General features: G+C 55.6%; 2 protein-coding genes and 1 non-coding gene across 4 annotated transcripts in view; 1 reads left to right on the plus strand and 2 right to left on the minus strand.

The window, feature by feature from the left end:
- The window catches only part of Mark4 (microtubule affinity regulating kinase 4), a 33,418-nt gene extending 30,920 nt beyond the window's left edge, over positions 1 to 2,498 (minus strand). For both annotated transcript variants that reach the window (XM_036182641.1, XM_036182649.1), the window contains exon 1: positions 2,090 to 2,498. In XM_036182641.1, coding sequence (XP_036038534.1) covers positions 2,090 to 2,140 — 51 coding nt within the window. In that variant the 5' untranslated portion in view covers positions 2,141 to 2,498. The remainder of the gene's footprint in view (positions 1 to 2,089) is intronic.
- A 1,686-nt stretch (positions 2,499 to 4,184) lies between these two features.
- On the minus strand, positions 4,185 to 4,349 carry LOC118576968. Its single transcript, XR_004944151.1, has one exon. It is a non-coding gene; the product is annotated as a U1 spliceosomal RNA (small nuclear RNA).
- Positions 4,350 to 6,687: 2,338 nt separating this feature from the next.
- The window catches only part of Exoc3l2 (exocyst complex component 3 like 2), a 31,177-nt gene continuing 24,160 nt past the window's right edge, over positions 6,688 to 13,704 (plus strand). The window contains exons 1-2 of the mRNA XM_036182610.1: positions 6,688 to 6,708; positions 12,563 to 13,098. Of these exons, the coding sequence (XP_036038503.1) occupies positions 12,579 to 13,098 (520 nt within the window). The 5' untranslated portion in view covers positions 6,688 to 6,708; positions 12,563 to 12,578. The remainder of the gene's footprint in view (positions 6,709 to 12,562; positions 13,099 to 13,704) is intronic.

Genomic DNA, 13,704 nt, shown 5'->3' on the forward strand with positions numbered 1-13,704 from the left:
TCATCCTTACAGACTGGAGTCAGGAGTTAGATTTAGGGTTAGTATCCCTACTATGCGCCAACAATCTTAGGAACACAGGGAAGAGCAAAGCCCGCTAGGAGCCCAATTATTGCACAGATTTGGAAATCGAGGCTGGAGAGGTGAGGTCACTGGCCTGAGGTCACACAGCAATGTGAAGTGAATCTGAGTCTATTTGAATAATTAAGGTAGCAATAACCACAACACAGTGACCTGAGGAAGTCCCTGTCAGGGAGGTGCCACCATCAGCCCACCCAGAAGGAAACTGAGGCTGGAGCAGGCTCCGTGAGCTTGCCTGACAACTAATAACAGCTGGAGTTGGAGAACGCGCCGCCTTCTGACTCAGATCCACAATCATGCCAGCAGCCAACAGCCGTGAGCGCCGCCGATGTACCAGCCTTCACCCACATGTCTCCGGTAATTCTTTGCGGGACTCACGTCGTTACCCCCACCCCCCCAACACACACATACTTTCCAAGACAGGAATCAGGCTCAGAGAGGGAAAGCCAGTAGCCTGAAGACACAGTACAATCTGGCACATGGAGGCAGCATTTGAACCCAAGACCCGGGAACCGAGTACCTCTCTGGAGTGACAGGGGAACCAAGGTGGGTGGGCCTGGTTGAAATCTCCAACTTGAAACTTGGGCCAGTAGGGGAGAGGGGCAGAGGGGAGTATCCATGGCATGCATTAGAGACTGAGATTAAAGCCCCTGGTTGTATTCAGGAGGCAGAGGCAGATGGATCTCAAGTTCGAGGCCAGCCTGGTCCACAGAGCGAGTTCTGGGAGAGCCAGGGTGGATACATAGAGACGGTCTCAGAACAAAGTGTCTGGTTGGCTCTGGTGATAAGAGGGGGGTGGAGGAACCCACATCTTAGTGGGAATGAATTGAAGAGTTGGTTTTGAGGGACCTGGAAAGCTGTCAGAATTATGGGAAATGCGGAGGGTGGGGGGCGGGGACGTGTTGTGAGAGACGGAAGCCCTGGGATGGGAGACAGGGTGCAACCAGGAGTCCCTGAACCAGATGCTCCGGGCTCAGTGAACTCCCAAAGTCAGGGCTAAGGGCCCCACAGCACCGGAGGTCAAAGGCCTGGGCAGAGCAACCCCAGGGGGAGAGGCTTAGAGCCTGGGGTCCACCCAAGAGTCTGAGGGCGCAGATCTGAGGGCAGGAAGCTGAGAGAGAAGCCTAGCAAGGAAACGGGGGGGCGGGGGGTACAGGGGGACGGAGGAGGGCTTCAGTTAGCAGGAGGATGGGGAGGGGGCTGAGGAGGGGTCGTGAGGCTGGGCTGAGCTTGCCTGCAAGCTGAGGAGGGTCAGGAGGCAGCCGGGAGGCAGCCTGGTCCAGTGCCTGGAAACCCAAGCCCGGGGTGGAAGCCCGCAGCTTGGAAGCCAAGACTTCCTGTAGGAAGACCAGCTGTGTCTGGGTCGCATCTAGGGGAGCCCAGAAGAGCCAAGGGTCCAAGGGCAGGGCTGCCGGGCGAGCAGGGCCAAGCCGGGGAGCGGAGACACCCTGAAGGACCCAGGCAGGGCCCTGGGCCCAGGTGGCATTTGGCTTCCTGGGGGAGGCGGCTCCTGGGGACTGGCTAGGGGTGGCAGGGGGAGCCAGCACCCCGACAAGCAAGAGGCAGGGAGGACAGCAGGGCCAGGCCTTGCTTGGGGCGGGGGAGGGGTGGAGAGCCTGGGCTGCGCCTCGGGGACCCGGGGCCGAGCCGAGCCGGGAAGGGTCGAGCCGAAGCTGCTGCGGGCGAGCGAGGAGGGGACAGACGCGGCAGCCGGGGAAGGGAGGGGCTCCGGCGGGCAGGGGAAGGGGCTTCCTGGAGGGAAGAGACCGGGCGGAAGCGCTCTGCGGAGGGACAAGAGAAGGGTCCAAAGACAGGGGCGCCCCTAGGGGTCGGGCTGGGCCGGGGCTGCGGGGAGGAGGGAACAGAGAGGCCTCAAAGTCATGGGAAACGTCGGTGGGGGCTGTGGAGCCGGGGAAGCGGGTGCGCACCGGCCCGGCCGGTGGCCCGGCGCGGTGAGGGGTTCCGTGGCTGGACCCAGGCAAGGTTCCCCAAGGGGCCGGGCCCCACTCACCGCGTCCGAGTTCCGATCGTTGCCCGGGGCTAGCGCCGTCCTCGAAGACATCTTCTCTGGGGTCCCGAGAGGGAAGGGGACAGGGGCGGCCGGGTGGGGGGGGGGGGGATGCCGGGGTCCCCTCTCTTCCCCTCCCCCCCCCAGCCGACCTGGGGACGCGAGCTCGAAAAAGCTGGGCGCCGTGGACGCCCGAGTCCTCGCTGAGCCAGCGAGCGAGAGGAGCGAGCGAGCGAGGGCAGGACGGGGGAGGGCAGACGACAGCGAGGGTGCTAGTGGCCCCGTGCAAAGGGGACCCGGGGCGCCATCTGGGCGACGGGCAAGCGGGAGGGCGCACGGGCGGGGGCCGGGGAGGGGGCGCGGAGCCGGCCCGGGGCGGCGGCGGAGGGAGGCGACCAGGGGCCGGGGAGGAAGGGACGTCAGGGGGCGGGGCGGGAGGGGCGGGGCCGGCGGAGACCCCGCCCCCGCCGCCGCCGGCTCTTAAAGGTACAGGCCCGGGCGGGCTGGGGGTGGTGGTGGGGTTCTGGGGGCGGAGGCAGGTCTGGGCGCGCCGGGTCTCCAGCAAGTTCGCACAGGAGAAGCGGGAGTCAGCGGCCAAGAGGAGGGCAGAGAGATGCCGAGGAGGAGAGCAGGGGGAGATGTTGAGAGGTGGAAGAGACGCACACAGACACGGGGACACGCAGACAGACACGAGGTGGGAAGAAGCAGAGTCACAAAGAGGAGAGAGAAGCCAAGGACAGAGACAAAAGGACTGAGGGCAGAAAGGGGACAGGGAGAGAGGGAGAGAGAGGGAGAGAGAGGGAGAGACCCAGGCGCCAGGGCAGAGGGAAGGAACGAAAAGAGACAAAGAGATACTCAAGGAGTCTAGATCTGCAGAGAAAAGGAATAAAGAACGAGAGAGAGAGAGAGAGAGAGAGAGAGAGAGAGAGAGAGAGAGAGAGAGAGAGAGAGAGAGAGGAGCGGTGGTTGTGTGCCTGTCATCCTAACACTGGGGAGGTTGAGACAGGTAGATTGCTGTGAGTTCGAGACTAGCCTAGACTACACAGCAAGACCCTGTCTCAGAAGAAAAGGAAAAAAAAAAAAAAAAATAGAAGCCAGGTCGGGCGGTGGTGGCGCACGCCTTTACTTCCAGCATTCAGAAGGCAGAGCCAGACGGATCTCTGTGAGTTCGAGGCCAGCCTGGTCTACAAAGCAAGATGCAAAGATACACAGAGAAACCCTGTCTCAAAAAACAAAAACAAAACAAAACAAAACAAAAAGAAGCCAGGCCATGGTGTGAAGAGAAGATGGCCAGAAGTTCGAGGTCATCCTGAGCTTCAGACCTGGAGTAGAAGATGCAGTGTCGCTGGATGACAGGCAACCTGTGCTGGCCTCACTTTCCCAGTCTGCAATAAGGGAGAGGGAGCCCAAACAGGTATAGGCCTGCAGGGGCAAACGGACCAGAGAGGGTGAGGGCTGTGCTGAGGTCACACAGCGCCATTGTGCTATGGAAGGGAGAGGGGGTGGCATAGTCCTGGTCCAGAGCCAGGTGCGCCCCCCACAAGGTCTCTGCCTTGCTGGCTTTGAAAATCTTCCTGAGCCTCAGTTTCCTCTTGTGAAAATTAGACGTTGCCAAGCATGGTGGTGTCCTAAAAGGTTCAGAAGACCCAGGACATCCTCTCAACCACACAGAGAGTTCAAGACTAGCCTGAGCTACGCGAGCAAGATCCTGTCAAAAGGAATTAGGGGGAAGAGACCAAACTGCTAGAGCTAGTGCACTCGAAACTATTATGGGACTAGCTGTTAAGCCTAAACACGGTTTAAAAAACTAAATTATGCAAGCATGCAAGTAAGCAAATTAATTAATATTCAAATTGGGAGGCTGGAGAGATGGCTCAGCAGTTCAGAGCACAGGCTGCTCTTGCAGAGGACCTGGGTTCAGGTCCCAACACCCACATGGTGGCTCACAACCATCTGTAACTTCAGCTCTAGGGAACCTGGTGCCCTCTTCTGGCCTCCACAGGTGATGCACGCATGCTCTGTCTTCCTGGAACTCACTCTGTAGCCCAGGCTGGCCTCGAACTCACAGAGATCCGCCTCACTCTGCCTCCCGAGTGCTGGGATGAAAGGCGTGTGCCACCACCGCCTGGCCTGGCTTCCCTCCCACAAATTATGCAGTCAACTCCCACATTTGGGGAAATTGAGGGGTCAGCACATCCGGATAAGCCTCACCCTGAGACGTGAAATCCACCTCTGCAATCACACTCCCCTCCCAGGTAAAATGCTGTTTGTTTTTTGAGACAGGGTCCCAGGCTGACCTTGAACTTCAAGCCATCCTTCTGCCTCAACCTCCCAAATCCTGAAATGATACATGTCAGACAAACACTTTAATTTTTTTACCTCTCCTTTTGTACAGGGTCTCACTGTATAGCAGAGACTCGCCTCCAACTTTTATCCTCCAGCTTCAGTCTTCCAAGTGCTAGGAATTTGAATTCAGGACCCTGGTCTCTTACCTGCAATAATTTCTTCCTTCCTTCCTTCCTTTCTTTCTGTTTTTCCTCAGTAGTAATAATGCAGCCAAGGTGTAACTATAAATCAAACTGCATATATAAATAAAATGCTCCAAACCAGGTTGGTAGCACATGTCCAGCATCCCAGCACTTGGTAGGCTGAGGTAGGAAAGACTGTCAGTTCAAGGCTAGCCTGGTCTATATAGAGAGTTCCAGGACACCTTTAGTGATCACACCTTTAATCCCAGCACTCGGGAGGCAGAGGCAGGCGGATCTCTGAGTTCGAGGCCAACCTGAACTACAGAGTGAGTTCCAGGACAGGCTCCAAAACTACACAGAGAAACCCTGTGTCGAAAAACCAAGAATAATAATAACAAAAACTAAAGTGGGGACTAGAGAATGTTAAGCGAGGAGGTCTAAGTGGCTGTCTAGGAGCCTGGTGGCCCCCAGAGACTCTTCAGGGTAGATTGGGGTCCTCCACGTGGAACAGCCCCCGCCCCCTCCCCGGGACCAGCTCCGACAGATGCAGTACTCACACTCACCACCAGGGGGCAGATGGCTGTCTTCCTACTCACTCTTAGGGTCTGCCTCTGTTCCCACTTTCCAATCCCTCCTACGAAGCCATCTCCTAGAGGTTGCAGAGACTGAGTGTTATGAAGTGGATGAAGCTTGAAAATGTGACATTTAGTGAAAGGAGCAGGACACAAAAGGTCACATCATACAATTTGTTTTCTACGGAATGTTCAAAACTCCACCGAGAAATACAAGCCCTGGATTCCTGGCTGTCAGAGTCTGTGGGTTCTCTTCAAGGTGATGGAGATGTCCTGCATTCAGATGCTGGCACCTTCCACTACAGCCCTGTGAGTGCACCAGGACCCACTAAATTGTAAGACGTAAAAGGGTGAACTTGGGCCTGGAGAGAGGGCTCAGCAGCTAAGAGAACAGGCTGCTCTTGCAGAGGACCGGGGTTCAATTCTCAGCGCACACAGTGGTGGACAACCATCTGTAACTTCAGTTCCAGGGGATCTGTCTCCTTCTAGCCTGCTTGGGCATTGCATGCGTCTGATGCACAGACATACATACATGTAGTCACTCATACTCATGAAACAAATGAATACTATACTTTTATAAAATGTCAGATTCTACACAGAGAAAACCTGTCTTGCGGGGAGGGAAGTCAGATTCACTACATCCACATTGGATTGGGTGAGTCGGTGAATCCGTAAAGGAGACAGATATGAACTGGGAAACAGTACCGTGGGAGAGCACGTGACCAGCTTGCACAGGGCCCTGGATTGGACTACAGCACCCCCACCCCAACCAAACACACACAAAGAAGGGTCGGGCACGGTGGCACATGCCTTTAATCCCAGTACTTGGGAGGCAGGATCTCTGGGAGTTTGAGGCCAGCTTGCTGTATGTATTGAGTTTCTGGCCAGCCTGGGCTCCACAGTGAGACCCTGTCTCAAGAAGAAGAAAAAAGAGCGAGAGAGACAGACAGACAGACATCAAAACACTGTGGAATGTACTAGTGGGACGCGGCAGCTCTGCCAGGTCTGGGGAGGCTGGCCCACAGCAGGGCAGAGGAGGAGGACAGAGCCTTGCACAGAGGCTGTTAGGCATAGAGAACTCCGTTTTTAAAGCCATACCAGAGCTATCCCACTGGATGCCCAGGCCCAGCCTCTGGGACAAGCAGGGTTCCCTCTGAGTCCTGCCCCCTGAGCAGGGGTTGAGACCCCATCCAGGGCTCCATTACTCTAGAGCGCAGCTGTGGGCCCCCGTCCAACTCAGGGTGTCTCTCCCGGGTACACAGGATGGTGTTGTTACCTTGGGAGGCGTGAAAAGCAGCAGGAGGGCGGGCAGATCCCAGCAAAGCTGGGGGGGGTAAGGGTGGGGACAGGGGGCTGTGGCCCTTGTCACAACAGGGCGCAACCACAGCCTGGCTGAGAAGGGCAGACAGATAATGGGGCCTTCCAGCCCCTGGCCCCAGAGAGGGAGGGGCTTCCTGACAGGAAATTGTCCTCCTCCAAGCCCCCCCTCCTCAGATCCAAGCTCTCAGCAGTCCTGGCCCAAGTAGTCTGGTGACTGGCAGCAAGAAGGGACAGAGGGACAGGCACGGACAGCAGACAGGAGGTGAGTGTCTGGGGGTGAAAAATGCATACCCCCAGGTTCTCCCAAGGACGGGTGCTTCATCAGAACCCAGAACCTTGCAAGAAGGAGGGCTGGGTGGGCAGAGGGAGGCTGATGGCTGAGTTCCGTGGCTTCTGCGGGAGAGGCAGAAGGCGGAGGGCAGGCGAGGCCTGGAGGACTCTGGGTTCCAGAGAGGGAGGAAGGGCCTGTAGAGATCTGGGGACCACTGGCAGAGGAGGAGGGAGAGAGGGGATGTTCCGTCTAATGAACTCTGATGGGGAGGATGGAGCCAGTGCTTGCTGCCTCCCAAGAGATGAGGGTGGCAGCACCCAGAAAACCCGGCTACAGCTGCACACCTGCAGTCCCAGCACTAAGGAGGCTGAGGCAGGAGGTTGGCCAGTTTGGATTACATAGTGACTTCCACCCAGCCTGGATTAGAGATCTCGGCTGTCTGAATAAATAAATACATAGAAAGGCCAGGGCTATCAAGATGACACAGCAGGTAAAGGTGCTCGCTGCCCCTGAGGAACTGGATTCCGTTTCAGAGACACACAAGGTCTAAAGAGAGCTGGCTATTGCAACTTTATGTCAGACCTCCACATATAGACCATGACACGTGTGCACCCACACACCCAAAATAAATACATTAATAAATAAAATTTGCTGGGCGGTGGTGGTGCACGCCTTTACTCCCAGCACTCGGGAGGCAGAGGCAGGTGGATCTCTGTGAGTTCGAGGCCAGCCTGGGCTACAGAGTGAGTTCCAGGACAGGGTCCAAAGCTACACAGAGAAACCCTGTCTCGAAAACAAATCTAAATAAATAAAATGAAAGAGAGAGAGAGAGAGACAGAGAGAGACAGAGAGAGAGCAGGCGAGGCAAGGACTTGGAGGCTTCCCACTGGTGATGAGATCAAGGTCTGTAATGTAGCTGTCAGTAAGAGTCAAGCTTAAGGACTTTTAAAAACCATTTTTCAGCCAGGCAGCAGTGGTGCACATCTTTAATCCCAGCACTTGGAAGGCAGAGACTGATGGATCTCTGTGAGTTTGAGGCCAGCCTGGTCTACAGAGTGAGTTCCAAGACAGCCAGGGCTACACAGAGAAACCCTGTCTTGAGAAACAAAAATAAATAATTATTTTTCCCAGTCTCATGTAGCCCAGGTTGGCCTCAAACTCTTATATGCCCAAGGATGATATTGACGCTCCAGTCCTCCGCTTCCGTGTCTAGAGAGCCTGGATTATAGGCCTGCGCCGCTTATACTCTCCTGTGCTGGGTTGGGAATCTGGGATTTTATGCAAGCCCGGAGTCTGCCGGCTGCACCACTGAGCCACATCCCTTGCCTTGGCTTTTGATGTTTTGACCTCACATGCCTCAGATAGACCTCTTGCCTCTACCTCCCGAGGGCCAAGATTAAAGGCATGCTCTTACCACACCACGTTTGCGGGTTTGTCTGTACACAGGGTCTCAAAAGCATGTGGTCCTCCCACCCCAGCCTCCAGGGCAGGCGCTGGGCTTGCAGGAGGCCGTGCCACCATACCCAGCTCGATGCTGAGGGCTTGATAGTGTCAGCATTACTAAGGAGGGTTTGGGAAAAGGCTGGCAGTGAGGAAGAGGAGGAGGGGCCGGGAGGGGGAAACGCTGGTGGCCTAGACATCCTGCAGGACCCGGAGGCTGGGGGCTTGAGCGCGGCTCGGAAGTGAGTCAGGGGCCTGGGCACCGGGAGGCAGCGGAGGGCGTTGGAGGGGGCAGGATGTCGCAGCCAGGTTGCAGAGGGAGGTGTCGGAGCCAGGAAGGGGAAAGAGGTGGGGTGAGGAGGTTTGGGGTAAATGCTGCTGCCAGTTTGGGAATGTGCTGGGAATAGTTTGGGAATAGTTTGCGGGGTGCTTGGGAGGCGTTAGAGTGAGCGGCGAGTCAAGTCTGGGCATTGCCAGGTTCGGTTGGCACCAGAAGTTACAGGCACAGAAGTCCTTTGGTGGGATGTGAGTGCCATCACTGGGAGGGATGGAGGCACTTTTCATTAATTTGTTTGTGTGCGTGCGTGTCAGGCGCTCCTGTGCCACGGTGCCTACGTGGAGGTCAGAAGACAACTTTTAGTAGTCCATTCTCTCCCTCCGCCATATGGATAGGAGGCATCAAACTCAGACTTGGTGGCAAGCGCCTCGATCCACCGAGCCACCCCACCGGCCCTGGAACCATTTTTGGGTGAGGCATGCGGAGCCTTCCGGAAGAGGGAAGGCTAATAAACCCATGTGTGAATAGTTTGTGCCCATGGGGGGCGTGTATCAATTTTACGCCACCATGGGGGGCTCCAAGCAAGGGGTTGCTATGGTGACTGCCTCATGGCGGGTAGGGGCCGTGGAAACTGGAGGCAGGTTGACAACGGTGTGTCTAGAAACCAGAGGGCTCCCAAGCAACAGTGGATGTTTACGGTCTGTTTAGGTTTATGCCTGTTAGTTCAGTGTCCTGCGGCAAGAACGGACACTTTTACCCTCAGCCGCATCCTCTCTCGGAGGAGTCCTGTCCACGGGTCCACGGCTCTGCAGTCTCCCCCTTCACGCACTGGCCCGGTTCAAAACCACCTCTGGGGTCTGGTCTAGCCCATGGGGAGAAAGAAAATAAAGATCCAATGGTTTATTTACCCAATTTAGTCTGGAATATTAGGCAGCCCTTAAAACAAGGGAACCGGGGCAGTGTGACTGACTATACCTCAGCAAATGTCACGAGTTCATGACATAGGGAAAGAAAAGGGAAGTACTGAATTGCAAAACATAGGAACTGCAATGCCGCTTCTGCTTTTTTAATTTTGATTTTATCTTATGTGTATTCATGTTATGCCTACATGTATGCCGATACACCACTTGTATGCCTGGTGCCCTCAGAGGCCAAAATAGAGGCACTGGATCCCCTAGGAATGGAGTTTCAGACAGTTGTGAGCTGCCATGTGGGTGCTGGGGATCGAACTCAGATCCTCAGCCAGGAAAGTGCTCTACCATTGAACCACATCCTTTGCGCTGGTAGGGTGCATTATCTTGTTGTTGTTGTTTTTGTTTGTTTATTTGTTTTGTTTTGTTTTAAGACGGGGTCTATATAGTGAGGTTCTAGTTGGCTAGAATGATATAGCCCACAATATCTGACCTAAAGCCCACAGAGATTTATCTGCCTCTGCCATCTTTGCTGACCCTGAAGGGTGCATTTTACCAAAAAAGAAAAAAGAAGAAGGAAAAAAAAGAAAGAGAAGGGGCCCTTGAGAAGTCTCAATGGGTAAAGGCACATGCCGCCAAGTCTGAGGACTTGAGTTCGATTCCCGGGACCCACATTAGAAGGAGAGGACTGACTTCCTCTTAAGCGCTGTGGCACTCTGGTGGCCATGTCAAGCACACACAATACGGATAAAGTTCAAATGATGGTGAGGGGCTGAGGTATATCAGTGGTGGAGCACGGGCCCGGCCTGTACCAGGCCCCTGAGTTCTATGCACAATACTGAAAATAAGGTAAAGTAAAAATGCGTGCCATAGCTCGCTAGTTCCCTTGGGAAACATTCCAAGCCCCTTGTCACAGAGTTCAGGTCCTGTGTGGCCTGCTCCTCATGACCTCCTCCCCCCCAAGGAATGAACTGTCTGCCTCCTTCCTTCCTTTGCTTCCTGTTAGCACCCATTCCAGAGTGCCTGGCCCATGCTCTGAGCCAGGGGCGCAGCAGTGACTGACACAGGCCCAGCCCCGCTGTCCCCAGGCTCTCAGTCCAGATGCAGACCTGTCCCCAGACAGGGACAACCATAGAGGGAACCATAGGGAGTCCAGGAGTTACAAGAGACCCAAGGGTCAGGAGGACTTCCTGGAGGAGGCAACCTTGAAACTGAGATCCAAAGCATGGAGACCTGGCTCCATGTGGGGGGACACATAGACACAAGCCCAGAGAAAAGGAACCGGGAGATTTATTAGCTCCAGTGAAGGTGCAGCCTGCAGATCCTGCGGCTGTGATGAGAGGTCTGAACTTCGTGCCCGTGGCACTGAGGAGCTGTGGAAGGTTCAGGAGAGGAAGGATCAGGTTTATACTACGTGGAAGTCTTCAAAGCAGAGCTGCCATTGCCAAGAAGCTGAAAGGGCATGGTGGTGCACCACTGTAATCCAGGAAGGGGAGGCAGGAGGATCGGAATTCAAGGCCAACCTGCACTACATGATTTCTGCCTCAAAAATAAAATAAGCTTGGTGTGGTGGCTCACAGCTGTAGGCACACTTAGGGGACAGAGGCAGGAGGATCACCTCAAGTTTGAGGCCATCCTAAGCTACCTAAGTTTCGGGTCAGCCTGTACTTCAGTCTGAAAAAACCCGAGACTGCGGCAGAGAAGAGGTCATAGGTTCCAACCGCGAAGAGGGGTAAGGAGGGACAAAGGATGGAGACTTAGAAATGGGCAGGACTTGGAACAGTGTGAACCCTGCGTCACAGCTGTGTCCCACTGCCTGCAAGGAGTGGGTCCCAAGACTAGTACGTTTCTTGTTTTATGGCAGCGTTGAGTATCACACTCAGAGCATTGTGCATGCTGGGCAGGGGCTCCACCACTGAGTCACACCCCCAGCCCCTCACTGGAGGATTCTAGGCAGGGGCTCTACCACTGAACCACACCCCAGCCCCTCACTGGGGGATTCTAGGCAGGGGCTCTACCACTGAGTCACACCCCAGCCCCTCACTGGGAGGTTCTAGGCAGGGACTCTACCACTGAGCCACACCCCAATCCCCTCACTGGGGGATTCTAGGCAGGGGCTCTACCACTGAGCCACACCCCAGCCCCTCACTGGAGGATTCTAGGCAGGGGCTCTACCACTGAGCCACACCCCAGCCCCTCACTGGGGGATTCTAGGCAGGGGCTCTACCACTGAGCCACACCCCAGCCCCTCACTGGGGGATTCTAGGCAGGGGCTCTACCACTGAGCCACACCCCAGCCCCTCACTGGGGGATTCTAGGCAGGGGCTCTACCACTGAGCCACACCCCAGCCCCTCACTGGGGGATTCTAGGCAGGGGCTCTACCACTGAGCCACACCCCAGCCCCTCACTGGGAGGTTCTAGGCAGGGGCTCTACCACTGAGCCACACCCCAGCCCCTCACTGGGGGATTCTAGGCAGGGGCTCTACCACTGAGTCACACCCCAGCCCCTCACTGGGGGATTCTAGGCAGGGGCTCTACCACTGAGACACATCTCCATTATAGTTTTGGTTTTGTTTTGTTTTGCTCCTAGTTGTTTGTGTGTTTTGAGACTGGGTTTCATCTAGTCCTGCTGGCCTGCAACTCACTATGTGGACAGGCCATGCTGCGGAACAGGTGTCCATCCTCCTGTTTCTGTCTCCAGAGTGCTGGGGTTATAGGGGTGTGTCATCACATCCATCTCTTTTGTCTTCTTAATATTGTCAGCTGTGTGTGTGTGTGTGTGTGTGTGTGTGTGAGAGAGAGAGAGAGAGAGAGAGAGAGAGAGAGAGAGAGAGAGAGAAAGAGAATATGAGTGGGAGGGAGGGACGGAGGGAGGGAGAGAGCATTTCCTGTAGTTTAGTTCAAGCTGCCCTAAAAACTTTCGTGTAGCTAAGACTGGCTTTGAACTCCCGATCCTCCCCAGGGCTGGGATTACCGAGGGCGGGCTGCCACATGCAGCTTTGTCTTCACTGTTCTGAGACCAGTTGCCATTAGGCACCCCTGCCTTGCCTGGAACTCTCAGTTCTGCCTCAGCCCTGATGTTGGGATTAAAGGTATGTCAGGATGCCTGGCTTGGAGTCTCCAAGTATCCAGACCTGTGCCTGGCGCCTTCTAATCGAAGTCCTCAGCACACAGGGACGCCGTCACCAACACCACCTTGGTCATTATTTTCCGCAGGTGCCAGCCTGTCAAAATGCCAATCCTGAAGAGTCTGGGGGTGGGAGACCCCAAGGTGCCGCGGGCAGGGACTCTGCCCCTGCGGTCCTCTCGCAACCCCTTTGAAGACGCTCCAGCGCTGGAAGAAGAGGCCGGGGAGCCGGGGACACTGCCTAATGGGACATCGTGTGGCCGGAGGGCCACGCTGGAGAAGCTGGCCGGGCTGGCTCACTTCCGACTGGGCTGGACCTCGGGCCGACGGGCAGGCAGCCCGGGGGACGGGCAAGCCCGCTCTTTCTTGGGCCGTGTGCTGGCACCGGGTATACGGAGGAGCTCAGCCGATTTTGGCCTCCTGACCCGCTTTCAGGGGTTCCGAACCCACGGCGATGAGGAGCCAACTGGCGAGGCTGCTCGGAGACTGGCTTTCCTGAGACTTGGGCGCGGGCCCAAGCCCCGGCGGGCATCCCTGGCAGAGAGAGTGGTACCTGCAGGCGAGGCGGCCCCTGAGCCCCCACCCAAAGTCCCGGAGCCCCCAAAGATGAAGGAGCCACTGTCGGGTGAGTGAGTGGGGACTCTTGATGCAGACAGGGTGGGGGGGAGCTCACTGCTGCATCCATCAACCGTAGGGGGGCGTCCCCCGTCTTTCTGCCAGTCTTTATCTGTGACACCATCTCAAGTCACACAGCCCACACCCAACCATCCTTCCCTGAACTCCGTATTTGGGTCAGAAAGATGGCTCAGTATGTTAAGGTGCTTACTGCACTAGCCTGACAGTAAGTTGGATCCTTGGAACCCTCATAAAGGTAAAGGGAACGGAGTCCTCAGAGTCGTACCCCCCAACACGTGGACATTCCTCAACACACATATACAATCATAAATAAATAAATAAATACACACAAAAAAGGGAAGGAAGGAAGGAAGGAGGGAAGGAAGGAAGGAAGGAAGGGAAATCACATAAGTATGCCGGGCAGTGGTGACCCACACCTTTAATCCCAGCACTAGGAGGCAGAGCCAGGCAGATCTCTGTGAGTTCAAGACCAGCCTAATCTACAGAGCGAGATCCAGGACAGGCACCAAAACTACACAGAGAAACCCTGTCTCAAAGAAACAAAACAAAAATAAATAAATAAATAAAAAATAAAGATAGATAGAAAGAAAGAAAG

This window comes from Onychomys torridus, chromosome 1 (genome assembly GCF_903995425.1).
Source record: "Onychomys torridus chromosome 1, mOncTor1.1, whole genome shotgun sequence".
Lineage (NCBI taxonomy): Eukaryota > Metazoa > Chordata > Mammalia > Rodentia > Cricetidae > Onychomys > Onychomys torridus.